Here is a 13,126-nt window from a genome sequence, read left to right on the forward strand (position 1 = left end):
TGCACCTCGGAGACACCTCAGCCAGGGCTGCAAACGGCCAGGTAACGGCGGCGGCACCACGGACCGGGACCGAGTTCTCCGGTGGGGAGGAGGCGGCCCCGCCCACCCTTCAGGGCCCCTCATCGGGCCAGGCAGGATCACGACCGCCGTGCCACGCTGGGCAACCGCAGCCACGGCCTCGCCAGCCGGCGGGCGCCACGGGCCGGTGACATCTCTCCCGATCCCTGCCCCGCTGGCCCCGCCAGACCGCGCATGCGCCCATCCGACCCCGCCGGCGGCGGCGGCGGGACGGGAGGCGGGAGGGGACATTCCCCGCTTGCAGCCGGTCACGTGTCCTCCCGCATGGCCGGGGAGCGGGCGGCCGGGAGCGCGGAGGAGGGCTCTGGCGGGAACGCGCTTCCCGCCAACCGCTTCATCTGCTCCTTCCCCGACTGCGACGCCACGTTCAACAAGGCCTGGCGGCTGGACGTGCACCTCTGCCGGCACACGGGCCAGGTGAGCCGGGCCGGCCGCTGCTGGGCCGCGGTTGCAACGGCGCGGGGTTCCCGCTCGGGCCCCGCCGTGAGGTTTTGTGGGACTGAGGTGCGGGGCGCCGTGCCGGGGTGGCAGCCTGAGGCGGCCCCTCGGGGGGCTGGGGCAGCCCGCTGCTCCTCTTGGGGTACCCAGAACGCGGAGGCGCTGGCTGGGGCGTGTCTGAAGTCCCGCCGCCGGGGGGTCCTGCTGCAGGCGGCCCCTGGGCTCAGCCGAGCCCCCCGGGGAGGTGTGGTCTATGAACATCCCTCTCTCTGTCAGAGGCCCTATGTCTGCGGGTATGATGGCTGCGGTAAAAGTTTCATCAGAGAGTTCCACCGGGCTCGACACCTTCTCACACACACTGGGGAGAAGCCAGTCAAGTAAGGCCGAATTTTTTACTTCTTAAAATGGGTTACGCTTGTCCTTATGGAACTGAAGGGCAGTTAGCACTTGGGGGTGTGGGGGGGTACAGAGCATGCACGCCCAGGTTTGCTACCCTTAGTACCCCTAACGGTGTGCACACGGTGAGATGTGGAACCTCCTCAGCCTTAAACCTCCTGTCTGGCTGTGATCCACAACAGATGAGTAAAGGAATGAGCAGATCTCTCCCTAGAATGTAGAATTAAAAGACAGAAGGGCAGTTATCTCCTATTACTAAGCCCTTAGTGGCTGCATGTCATGGATTAGAAGCTAGGAATTCTTACGTGCTTTGTTAAAATTCTCTTCCAATGTTTTTTTCCAGTGGCTTTTGATTGTAATTTACCCTCTGGCTTTTCATGTCTGCAAAGCAAATTTTTATATTTGGGTTGTGAGTTTTGGTTACTCTTTGTATATTCCTCTTGCCCAATGATTTGTGTATCTGCCTAGGAAACAAATCACTGCTTGAGAGTTATAATAAGAAAATGCAGTTCATTTGCAGGTGCACAGCTGATGGATGCAATCAGAGATTCGTAACACAGGCAAACTTAAAGAAGCACATTAAGCGCAAGCATGAAAATCAGCAAAAGCAATATATGGTGAGTAATTACCTTTGGTACTGTAAAGTGGAGACTAAACAAGCTCTTTTTGGCATATCTAATGAAATACTTCAACTTGTTATTATGCCGTATTTGTTTGAGTTCAAATATTGTGATTGGGATTTCAGCAAACACGTGTGGACTGGGCTGTCAGTATTTGGCCTCTAATGAAAACTTAATTTCCTAAATAGTGCGACTTTGAAGGCTGTAACAAGTCTTTCAGGAAACATCAACAACTAAAAGTTCATCTGTGTCACCACACCAATGAACCTCCTTTCAAGTAGGTGGATAATTTTAATAATGAACTATAACAATTCCATTTAAGCACTGCAGGTGAAAACAGATGCCTTTCTCAACCTTTTTGTTGATGTGGCATTTAAAAAAAATTGCAAGTACATTTCTTGTGCTAGTCCTTTGCTCAGTAGTCTATTTTGACCAACAGCCTTGGTGCTCTGTAACTTCAGCATTCCAGACATCTTATGATTTGTTACAGATTCACACGAAAAATACACAAAAAAACCCCAGTTTTAAGTATACACAGTCTGAAATACAAGCATAAGAGCTTGCACAGCAATGAAAAATGCAGCTGTGTTTTCAAGTAAAAAGCAATGACTTGGGAAGCACTGAGTAGCAGCTTAAAAAGGTGAGAGGCTTGGACGCCAATCTGAGCAGCTGTGCATTGCAGCTCCCTTATTTACATGACACACCAGTATAGATTTGATGAAAGCGAAGTTTAGTCTTGTATTTCTTACAGGTGAAACACACTTAACAGGAATGTTCCTCTTAACTGAAGTGCACTAGTGTGGCTGGGTGACAGACACAAAAATGCTGTCAGTGCTCTGCTGCTGCTCTGACGGGTAGATCTGTGCAAGCCACTTAAACCCTCCGCTGGCTGTCTCTCTTTTATGATCCAAGAGCCTACTGAGTAGGGATGTTGTGAGGTTTGCTTTGTTATCTCAAGCTTAACTTGCTGTATACGCATAAATGATACTATAGTTTTAACTCCTGAGGGGATCAGAGTCCTCTATTAGCAACGTGTTATAGAACTCACTTTTACAAGATGGGGAGAAAGAACACATCTCTAGGCAAGGAGAAACTTGGATTATTTTGTCCACTTTAATTGTTCTTGACTTAAAGAACAAAAAATATGTGGATGCAGTGAAAGAAATTAAACCACTGTACTTTATACCTAGATGTAGTAATGAAGGATGTGGAAAGTACTTTTCTACTCCAAGTCGACTAAAGCGGCATGAGAAGATACACGAAGGTAATACAGTTTTTTGTCTTCCTTCAGTTACATTTTAGCAAAGGAGAAAGGACTTCTTCCAGTACAGACAGTATGCAGGAATATATGACATGAAAGTATTCTGGGCCTGGTGATCTAGACAGACAAAACCAGAAGACCCCTTTTGAACAGCCAAATGGGATACAGTTGCAAGGGATTTCAGTGGCCAGTTACAATGTAGTTTCGGCAGTCTGACCAGCGCTCAGGATATCTTCAGTCATTTCTTCTCCTTATGTGCTTCCTTATCAATAATGCATCTTCTGGGAATGAGCTAATGGTTAAGGCTTAGACCTCCAGAGGTTAGGATCAGTTGCCAGTTCTGCCACAAATTTCCTATGGAGCCTTGGCAAAACCATGTAGGCTTGCATTTTTAAAGTTATTAATGTACTTATGTGAAGGGTATTTAAGTGGAATTGCCAGGAGGTGGTCATGTATGTTTGAACTAATCCTGCTACACTCCTGTCCATTTTTTTCAGTACTGTTGACAGCTAACCTGCTTTCCAGTGCTAGAAAAAAACAAACACACACACACACACATAAAAAGAACAAATAATGGCCTAGGAAGAGTATCTAAAAAGCTGCTATTTGTACTCTCTTCCTTTCTGAAGACAGGTACGTGTTTGTTGTTGTTTAGCCTCTCCAGTCCTGGGCTTTAAGTAGTTTTGACTTTCTGTGGTTTGTTTAAAAACTGTTCTATCTACTTTATAGAAAGGTAGAGTCTCTTTAGACTCTGGAATATTACTGTATGGTCACGATCTTATTTTTTTAATATGCTATATATATTCATACAGGAATATATTATTACGGTTATTTTGTGATTGTAAACATCTGTTGTGTCTAATAGGCTATGCATGCAAGAAGGAAAACTGCTCATACACTGCAAAAACTTGGACAGAGCTTCTGAAACATAATAAAGAAAGTCATACAGGTAAAGTCCAAATGCTTTAGTGCTTTAGTAAACAGAACTTAACTTTTGATACAAATAGGAAGCAAACTGCTAATCTGAAGAGAAGTCCTTGCTGAATTCATTTCATCATCTTGTCATTGTGTCTAGACAAACTTTTTTAGTAACACTTTATTGGTAAAATGGTTGTTATTATGGTTAGACCTTAAACTGATGAAAATGCTTCTCACTATACTAAATTTGCTTTGTGATCCAGTTAACAAGAAATTGTACAATGTAGGATTTAATATCTGGGTAATTCATAGTAGATCATTCTCTTCCAGTCTCTGAGTTACTTGCATTTCATGTAGATTTTAGCATTGTTCTAGAGGACTACTAGGGTTTGATTCTAAGCTCCTGTCAGAAGCTATTCATTTATACTCTGCCTGTCTGTTTCGCACTCAGAGCCGATAGTTTGCAGTACATGTTACAAAACTTTTAAACGGAAAGATTACCTCAAGCAGCATCAAAAAACACATGCTGTAGAGAGGGAAGTCTACGGATGCCCGAGAGAAGGATGTGGGAGAACTTACACAACTGTATTTAACCTTCAAAGCCATATCCTCTCTTTTCATGAGGAGAAAAAAACATTCTCTTGTGATTATCCAGGCTGTGGAAGAGTGTTTGCAATGAAGGTATGCTTGTTTTGTTTTTTTAAACTGTCCTAATATGATCACATAATCTGAAATGATAAACCTAACTTTATTTTTCCCCCCTGCTCTTTGTAACTGTAGCAGAGCCTAGCAAGGCACACAGTTGTACATGACCCTGAAAAAAGGAAGCTGAACTTGAAAGTAAGTTATACGCTTGAAATCTCAACCATAGCCCATCACTTCAGAGGAGGGTAAACATTACATGTTTTAAAATGTGACCAAGCAGGAAAACAGGCCAGCTATCTACTTAATTTGGGAGATTCTTAATTTCTGAAGCTCCTTTCGATAATGCATTTCTGGCCTATTCGTTAATTTCTTCTCCATCTCTCCTCCCTGCCCTCCCCCCCAGTTGTAGTCTTTGCTCCATAGATATGTTAAGGTGCTAATTCTAGATTTATTTCTGCCAGGCAAAGCGTTCTCGTCCTAAGAGGAGCTTAGCCTCTCGTCTGAGCGGCTACATTCCTCCTAAAATGCAGCCAGGAAAGGATGCGGTTGTGACAGAAACCAAGACAATGGATAAGCCCTTGGAAAATGACATACCAACTGTTGAAATCCTGACTCTGCAGTAAAGGCTAACTGAGGCAACATTCTTCATGGAATGACCAGTGCAAAGTTCAACAATAACTTTATTTTTGTAGGATTTTTTTAAAATTAGTACTTTTTTACACCTCTTCGTAAAGTCACTGATGGTCACTGATGCAATTCACTTGACTTCAGATCTTCATTTTCATCTTTTTTTGCTTCACTGTTTTTCTGTTCTGCAATCTTCTGGTATGCTTTCAACTCTTTGTCAGACATGTGTCTCAAAGTACAGGTACTCACCCCTTCTCTAGCAACTCTTGGCTTAGAAAGATAAGTGGCTTTCTCAGCAACAGTCTCCAAAATCTGGTCAAAAATCATGAACTAAAAAGAAGGAGAAAACCCGGACTAAATGCACAAACACAGATAGAAAAATATTTCAGGGTGTTCTGTAATGACACCGTCTCCTGCTTATGGTTTAGCTATGTTAGGGAATAGACTGCCTTAGCTTATTGAATTATTTGGTATACTGCTTCTTATAGAACTTGTTTAGAAACTGCTTATATAGAATTTCCTTAGCATAAGTAAGTTTGCTTAGCATAACTTCTGTAAGCTGTGAACCTCTGTACTTTCTGCTTCCTTAAGTAAAACAAGCCACAGAGTCTTCAAGCTAGACAGGGGAGCTGCATTCCTGGAGATAAGGAACAGAATGGCATCTAACAGAAGAACATTTTTGCTGTTACCAAGAACCTATTTTCTCCAGCTGTGGGTGCAAAATAGCAACTGAAGGTCAGAACTTCGACTGACATCCCACCTGATGAAAATGAAGAGATCCAATGAAGAAGAGGGAGAAACCAGACTCTAATTTTGCAGCTGGCCCAGAGTGACATGCAGGGAGTGGGAGTTTGTATTGTGGGGGTGTAATTGTGTGTGGTTTTTTTTCTGCTGAGGGTACCTCTTCAGGAGGTGCCCAGCTGGAGCTGCTCCACCCTGTACCTTGCAAATAAAATATTTATTTTAGAATAATTTTTAGAATCCATGTCTGAGTCTCTGCTATGGGAAACCTAGGGAAAAGGAACTTCTCTAACACTAGCTGAAATGAGCTATTTGCTAGTCTGGGTTTGAGCAGCTCACCTTGTCTTTTCCTAAGCATTAGTTCTTCACTCATAAGCAGGTTTAGAAAAGTCACGAGAGATATTCATAGGAGGTATATATAAAAGTCACCAGAGGCATAGATAGGAAAAGTTCACCAGCCCAGTTAAGAGGGTGGTGCTGCAAAGGAGTAGAAACTTCTCAGACTCTGCTGTCAAAGCCAGGGTTATAACTGCATTCTTAGGAAAACACGGTATGTGAGTTCTCTCTATGGGGCTGCTTTTCTAGAACTGCAGTGTTTGAACAAACATTATTTTCAATAGGACCTAGACTTGAGCAGTACATGATACACTAAAAAATCCTGGCAGTACTGAACAGGGGAAGTTAATCCAAGTACACCCATTTCATGAAATTGATTGGTCCAATTTTCAGGAGTCCACTTACCATGTCTGTAGTGCTATTCTTTGCTTGCCGGATGGTAACTTTCACGTGGTATTTCTTTTCAATCCACTGTGCTATCTGTTTAGTCTTGGTTTCTAAGTCATTCTTGGCAATAGCTGAAGAAAAGGATAACTCCTTCTGAACCGTCTCTGTTTAAAAGAGAAGTAAAGCTGTGTTGGTTTAACACCTGACAAACCTGTACCAGCTGCTCTCTTTCAGCAGACTATGGTGCTTTACGTAACTGCCTCCCCAAGTGCTACTTTCCCATACATAACATCCCAATCTCATTGTCTCGACATGCACCACCCTCACCTGAGAAGGTGGCTACTTCATATCTCACACTCACTGCCCTAACTGGGAGACCAAGCGCATGTTTGAGGCACACAGTGAAGTCTCTTCAGGGTCAGAAGGCTTAAAGTATTTTTTGTTTTAATTAGTTTTGTTCATACCACCCATAATGCAGGTCTAAGAAAGATAAACTGGTAAGCATGGGAATTAAAGACGTGGTGTGCAAATTCCTGTGTTCAGCACATAGTATAGCTGAATGTGAAAGCTTTGAAGTTAGATGGGTTTTTGTCTCAAGCCCATTTTCTTGAATGGTAAAGTGCAATACTCAACTGGACATATGATGCATTGTAATATATTTGAAGAATTTATGGTCTCTTCCTCCTCAAAGATTCTCTAGTTACCATTTGAATACATTTTTTGTAGTTTCTTGAACAGAAAAATGCACTACCACAATAGTGCTCTCTTCTAAAATCAGAACTCTAACCAAACCACAGGTGTCTGTGTTAGCCTGAGAAATAGAAAAGAGGATACAAGGTCAGATGCCTTTTCCAAAACCTCTTTGCTAAACTCAGTTTGTTAAACTGCTGGAGCAGGCTGACTTAAGAAAAAACACTGAAAAGTGTTCCAATATTTAAAAAGTTGCTCTTTTACTCTGTACAAAAAAGGACTCCAGATGTTGTCTTCCTAGCAGCAAGATGGGAATGAGTACTGGTGACAAAAATATACTGGTGTTTCTAGTACACTGTTTGTAAAATCTGCCAGTCACTTTATGCCTTAGTACAAGTACAGAAATTCTGAGAGTCTCACAGAACCAGGGTGCAGTTATATTCACTTAAATAAAAAAAAAGTTTTTTTAAAAAAAGCGAGCAGATACCAAAATAGTAAATCCTGATAACGCAATAGAAGGCTTCTCTGTGAAAACCAAGACTAATCCAAAATTGTATTTTCACCACTGCAAATTCTCAATAGTGTGGACTGCAGTGATATTGCTTTGGATTTACACACAAATACAAGTAAGGATTTCATCTGCTGAAACCACTTCTAATGCAGCGTTTTTCAAAGTGGTCAGTGTTGTAGTGTCAACAACGTACATACCTGCTTTTGGACTTGCTTTTTTCTTCTCTGCACGTTTAAGCTGTTCTTCATGAATCTGCTGCCCAGTCATTAGTCTGTATACAGGAGGGTCTGCATTCGCACGAAGCAGAACTAGTTTCAGGTCATGTTGATCCATAAGTTTGAGTGCCTCTGCTCGGTGCATATTTCCTAAGCTCTCTCCATCCTGGTTGATTAAGTGCAAAATCCGATCGGGAATTCTTCGCCCAACGCTTCCAAATGCTGCTTTCCTTTTCGGTTCCGTGTGAGATTTTTCAGCTGTACAAAATGGTTGAGCAAGTCCAAACACAGTTGACTTTCTAGGGTCAAGTACCACCACCCAGAATGGGGAAAAGACCCTCTTTTGTGGTGTCTGTGTCAGAAGAGTACCAAAGAATCTTTTTGCATGTCTATTCTCATTTCTGGTTGCTTGACATAAAAGTTTCATTACGCAAGAGGTTGTCATTCTGAGGAAGCAGAGAAGAAAAACCAAGTTACCCCCATCAGTCAGATTCTTGTAGTTATATTACAAAGACTTGATGCCAGTTCAGAAAACCTTAGTCCTCTTTCAAAAAGATGTGTGGTGTTACTATACAAAATGAGCAATCAACAGTAACATTCCAGTAACAGATGGCTATAACTCAGAGAGAAAACCTGACAAAGAAACAAAATTTATTAAGAGTTAATTTTATCTTCAGTATTTTAAAATTTGAGCCTGAACTCCTTTAAGGAATCTAAAATTTCCAGTTCATTTCTCCTCCCAAGACCATCTACTCCTACATGGCTTTTTTGTGTGTAGAGATTAGCCAACAGTTAAGAGGGAGAAGCTGTTGACAAATAAAAAGGTGTGTCAGACTTTTAAAATTATCAGTCTGGATATTTTCTTTAGGTATCTAACACTACGACTTCCTTCCCAATTCTGATACTCTTCATTGGAAAGCCTTTAATTTAAGCCATATTAATCCAGAACTGCTCTAATCCCGTAGTGAACGAAGTGGCCACTTGTGCAATATCCAACAGCAGCCATGCCAGCATATACAGCCTGACTCTTCTATGTTTTGTAAGGTTTTGAAATTTCAGAGCCTTGACCACACAGAGTAAGACTGCCATGCAAAATCTTCACCTTGGCATTAATACATGACAAAATAACCATTACTATACTTGAAAATATGGTTTATCCCAGCGCTGAAAACTCTTCCATAGCTAGGCATACGACTTGCTTCCCATAGCATTGACCCCAAATTGTGTATTTTTCTCAGTTTTCCAAATGTTACTTTGTGGAAATATTCCAGCTAGTTAGTTGGTCTTATATGGATTATTCACACTTATTTCAGTAACCTTAAAAAAAACAAAATTAAAAAGTGTTTTACTGTCATTTAAGCTCAAATTCCACAGATTCAGCCACACCTCAAAGTGAAAACAGTGCCTTTCCCAGTTTTTCATAAACATTAAATTTAGGTGGCACATTCCTATTTATTGTAAATGGATTTCTTCCAGTTATCAAAACTATTTAGATTTCTTACACATAGAAAGCATAAACCTAAGTAGCATTGTTTGGACAGTGCAATTTGCTGTAGACATTTTACTAGAACCATCTAATAAAAACACTGATACTTTTCTTCTTCTTGAATGATGAAAAAAGCTTGTGGTAAAAAAGAGAAAAATAAAGACACAAGTAAGATTTGCCTGCAATATATGGACTGGAAAACAAGCAACACATTCATATGCAAATTAAAAATTTAAATAAATTGTTACAGACATCTATCTTGGCATTACTCATGAAGTTATACTTTCAAAACAAGCCTCAAAATACACAAGCACTTGAAATTTGAAGACTAGTGAAAGTGATCTTTGTGGCATTTCTTACATTATCATTTTTTCCTCATTTCTCTCTGCTTCTTGGAATCCCCCTGGTAATTTCGCCGCACTTGACCTTTATTTGCATTTTGTTAAAAACTCCAGAAATCAGCCATTTTTTAACAGCTGCAAAATCTTTAGAAGTAAAGAACAACCTGTGGAGTATTATCTGCAGTTTTGGTATTCCATATTTAAAAGGCAGCAAGTACAGGAAAAGTCAAGGATGACACAAGAAACCAAAACCAGGTTGTACCAGAAGAATAGGCAGGAATGTGACTTCTTTTGCCTAGGAAGGAATGTGACTCCCCTTGATAAATATATATATGCATACATATATATGTTTATGACATTGTGTAAATATTTATCCATGGGCATGGAGAAGGTGCAAACAATCAGGCCCCTGCCAAGTCCGAACAAGAACTGTGGCCCCAGGGAAACACGGGTTTTCCTTGGCTGTGGTCATGGCCCTACAGTAACACACCCACTGCCAGCACAGGAGTATCTCTGTGCATCATCACCGCAGCCACACAAAAAACAGTAAGTCCTTATTTTTAAAACGGTTTCATAAACCAGCTGCAGACTGTGCACTGCAGACTTACAGACTGTAACCTGGGTAACACTTTGGTGCATTATAAAATACTATAAATTTATCATGCATTCAGAGGGAGCTAGCTTGTCTTTGTCAGTTACTGATTTCTAAATAATAGTATCCCAGCAATGAAATTATAGTTTATTTTAAATAAATCATAGTCTTGCTCTGCCAAACACTTTTTTGCCTTTATGCTCCTTCATTTTCTGTTGCTATGTAAATCTACTAAATTTTGCCTTGAGAGGAAATCAAGGAAACCGTTTTTGTGGAATTATTTTTCTTCGTGTAACACAGCACATATTTCGCTGTGTGCATCTCTGTCAGTGCGTTATCAAGCCCGGGTGACTTTGGTGGGAGTTGTGAGGAGCGGGCCGGCTGCAGGGCACCGCGCCGGGCACCGCAGGAGCCGCAGGACGCGCCGCAGTCCCCGCACCCGCGGGACGTGTTTCGCTGCACCCGTGAGCGCTGCAGCGCCTACAGCTCCGCGCAGCTGCCGCGGGAGATGTCTTCCACCTGCTGCTGGCCTGTGTTGTCCTGTGCTGTCCCATGTAAACACAGACTGGTTTCATTTCACGCGTGGGTTTGCGCGGGGGTATATGTCCTGCTGTGTTTGCGTTCCCGGGTGTGCACGGCGAGGACAGTACTCCGTGTGTGCGCGTGGTGCCACCGGCTGTGGCCCTGTGCCCGGGCCGGGGGATGTGTCGGTGCAGGCAGGCCCTGGGGCGGCGGTTTTGGCCCCGCTGCCCGGAGCCCGCCGGGTCTCCCGCCCCGGTCCGCATCGCCTTCCCCCGCATCGGGCGGCTCTTACCTGCCGGCCGAGCCGCCAGCCCGCCGCAGCAGCCGAGACACCGGCCAGACCACCGGCAGGGTGGAGCCTGGTCCGGCTCTTCCCCTTCCTCCTCCTCCTCTTCCTCTTCCTCCTCCCGTTGCCCCACCTACCTGCGGGGCTGCGCGCGCACAGGCGTGCGTGTGCTCGTGCGCGCCGGGCGCGCTCCCGCGCTTCGCCCTTGCCCGCGGCTGCGCGCTCGTGTGCAGCGCTGCGCGGGTGCGCGCGTGTGTCTGTGCTCAGCTGCTGCACCAGTGATGGACACACGGGTGCGGCGGGGGCTGCGTGTGCCTGTGCTCTATATGTGTGTACACCGGGTGTACACCTTGTCTCTATACCTGTCTGTCCACACCCTGTCTCCGTGAGCGTCTGTGTGTTGTGCACACCTCGGGTATATAGAGGTGTGGTTTTGTGGCAGTTTGTGCCCTGGGAATTTCTGTTTGCAGGGGTGGTTTTGCATATGGCTGTTTGTGTGTAGAGTTTCCATGCACTGGTTTGTGCATCCCTCCTGCTGTGTATCATGTATTTCCACGCTGATACATGTGTGCGTTGTGCCTGCCTGATTCTGCGCGTGCAGTTGCTTGGTTGTGCTATTTTTCTGTGCGTGCCACCACTGAGTTGTGCCTTTTTGCTGATCGTGAGTCTTTGTTGCACCGGGGGAGCCGGTTGCGTGGGAGCATAAGGTCTGCTGCTGGGAGATGATTCTCACTGGGTCCTCCCAGGCAGGTGCTTTGTGGCTGAAATGTGCGCACCGAGTGGTTTGCGTGCGCGCTGTGCGTTGAGGCTGTGTACCCAAGCTGTACCTGGCTGTGCACTGCAATGCACCCCCTGTCTCACACCGCCCACACGACCGTGTGCCAGCCCATGTGCCTGCAGGTTCCACGGTGCGGGCTTCATCGCACACTGATACTGCCAGGAGCCGTGGCCTGTGTGGTACTGTGCGTAGTGTCAGCCCTGCAGCTTGCTGTGCATGTGTGCACAAGGTGTGTCACACAGTGCAGGCGTGTCTGCAGGGGTCAGCAGTGTGTGCGCTTGTGGTGTTGTGTGACTCGGTCTGGAAGCTTGTAGATGTTTGGGTTATTAGCCTCTCTGGTCATCTGTTCTGCCCGAAGTGTGCGGGCTGCTGCTTCCAATTTGGAGAGAGAAAACGTTGCCGTTGAAAGAGAAGCTGAAATTCATGTGCAAACCCTAGGTCCTTGGCTGTGAGTAACACACTAAATAAAACATTAACAGCATGAGACTTTGCAGTTCTCCCATTCTGGTGGGATGTGTGGAGCAGCGTGTGCTGAGAGCAGCTTTGCAGGAGCTGAGGTGTTTGTGTTTATTGAAAAATGCTATTCAGCCAGGTGGGCTGGAGCTGAGAACAACACTCTGGCCAGAAGTGTGCTTGTTTAGAATTTGGTGCAAAATTAGGCCATAGGAGGCGGCTGAGAAGGAGGCCTTGTCCACTGTCCTACCTGCTTCAAAATTCAGGGCTTTTTAGCTTATTTGTTTTGGGCTACAACTAAGCGACCTCTCTTTCCTTTCCCCGTTTCTTGCCCAGGAAGAAGAAATGCCATTAAAATCTGAGCTTCCTTTTTTATTTTTTGTTTGTTTGTTTGAAAGCTTTCTAAACTGTGGTCTTAGAACGGTTTAATTCCACTGCTGGTTGTTTTAGTATAGTTGTTTTGGTACACACATGCAAAAAAGTCTGTCACTGCTGTGTGCTTTTCATCTCTGCAGAAGACATCATATGGTAATTGTGTGCAAAACTAGGAAGCTTTACTAAATCATTTCACAATCTCGAATTCACGCATAGCACCTTATTCTCATTAAAACTCCTTGCCTGTTGTAATGAATATGGAAAAATGCCATTAACAGAATGAGCCAAGTAGATGGTAAGCTGCATTAACAGCCCGGCTGACAACTGTAGCTTCTCCTATTCTATGCGAATGGCGTCTGTTTTTTTCCGTCCTGCCCTTTTGTTTGTTTCTTGATTTCACTCAGGCGTGATGCCTTTGCAATCGTAAGCT

The 13,126-nt window shown here is 44.2% G+C and overlaps 2 protein-coding genes across 2 annotated transcripts; one reads left to right on the top strand and one right to left on the bottom strand.

The window, feature by feature from the left end:
- Positions 1-237: 237 nt before the first annotated feature.
- On the top strand, positions 238-5,955 carry GTF3A (general transcription factor IIIA). The gene is made up of 9 exons (XM_065830382.2): positions 238-495; positions 793-893; positions 1,433-1,529; positions 1,721-1,809; positions 2,723-2,796; positions 3,659-3,742; positions 4,163-4,392; positions 4,492-4,551; positions 4,818-5,955. Exons 1-9 carry the CDS (start codon positions 253-255, stop codon positions 4,977-4,979), a joined length of 1,140 nt encoding a protein of 379 aa, XP_065686454.2. The 5' UTR covers positions 238-252; the 3' UTR covers positions 4,980-5,955.
- Positions 5,019-11,206, bottom strand: MTIF3 (mitochondrial translational initiation factor 3). Its single transcript, XM_065830396.2, has 4 exons — positions 11,097-11,206; positions 7,846-8,309; positions 6,466-6,611; positions 5,019-5,313 (listed from the first exon to the last, which is right to left on the bottom strand). The coding sequence occupies exons 2-4, from the start codon at positions 8,306-8,308 to the stop codon at positions 5,101-5,103; spliced, it is 822 nt and encodes a 273-aa protein (XP_065686468.2). The 5' UTR covers position 8,309; positions 11,097-11,206; the 3' UTR covers positions 5,019-5,100.
- Between the last annotated feature and the right edge of the window lie 1,920 nt (positions 11,207-13,126).

The sequence above is a fragment of the Patagioenas fasciata genome, chromosome 1, assembly GCF_037038585.1.
Source record: "Patagioenas fasciata isolate bPatFas1 chromosome 1, bPatFas1.hap1, whole genome shotgun sequence".
NCBI lineage: Eukaryota > Metazoa > Chordata > Aves > Columbiformes > Columbidae > Patagioenas > Patagioenas fasciata.

Coding starts and splice junctions, on each gene's coding strand:
- MTIF3 (XM_065830396.2), bottom strand. CDS start 8,308: ATGACAACCTCTTGCGTAATGAAACTTTTATGTCAAGCAACCAGAAAT. Junction 6,612..7,845: donor AAAAGCAAGTCCAAAAGCAG/GTATGTACGTTG, acceptor TCTTTTAAACAG/AGACGGTTCAGAAGGAGTTA. Junction 5,314..6,465: donor AGAATAGCACTACAGACATG/GTAAGTGGACTC, acceptor CCTTCTTTTTAG/TTCATGATTTTTGACCAGAT.
- GTF3A (XM_065830382.2), top strand. CDS start 253: ATGCGCCCATCCGACCCCGCCGGCGGCGGCGGCGGGACGGGAGGCGGG. Junction 1,530..1,720: donor ATCAGCAAAAGCAATATATG/GTGAGTAATTAC, acceptor TTTCCTAAATAG/TGCGACTTTGAAGGCTGTAA. Junction 4,393..4,491: donor GAAGAGTGTTTGCAATGAAG/GTATGCTTGTTT, acceptor TTGTAACTGTAG/CAGAGCCTAGCAAGGCACAC.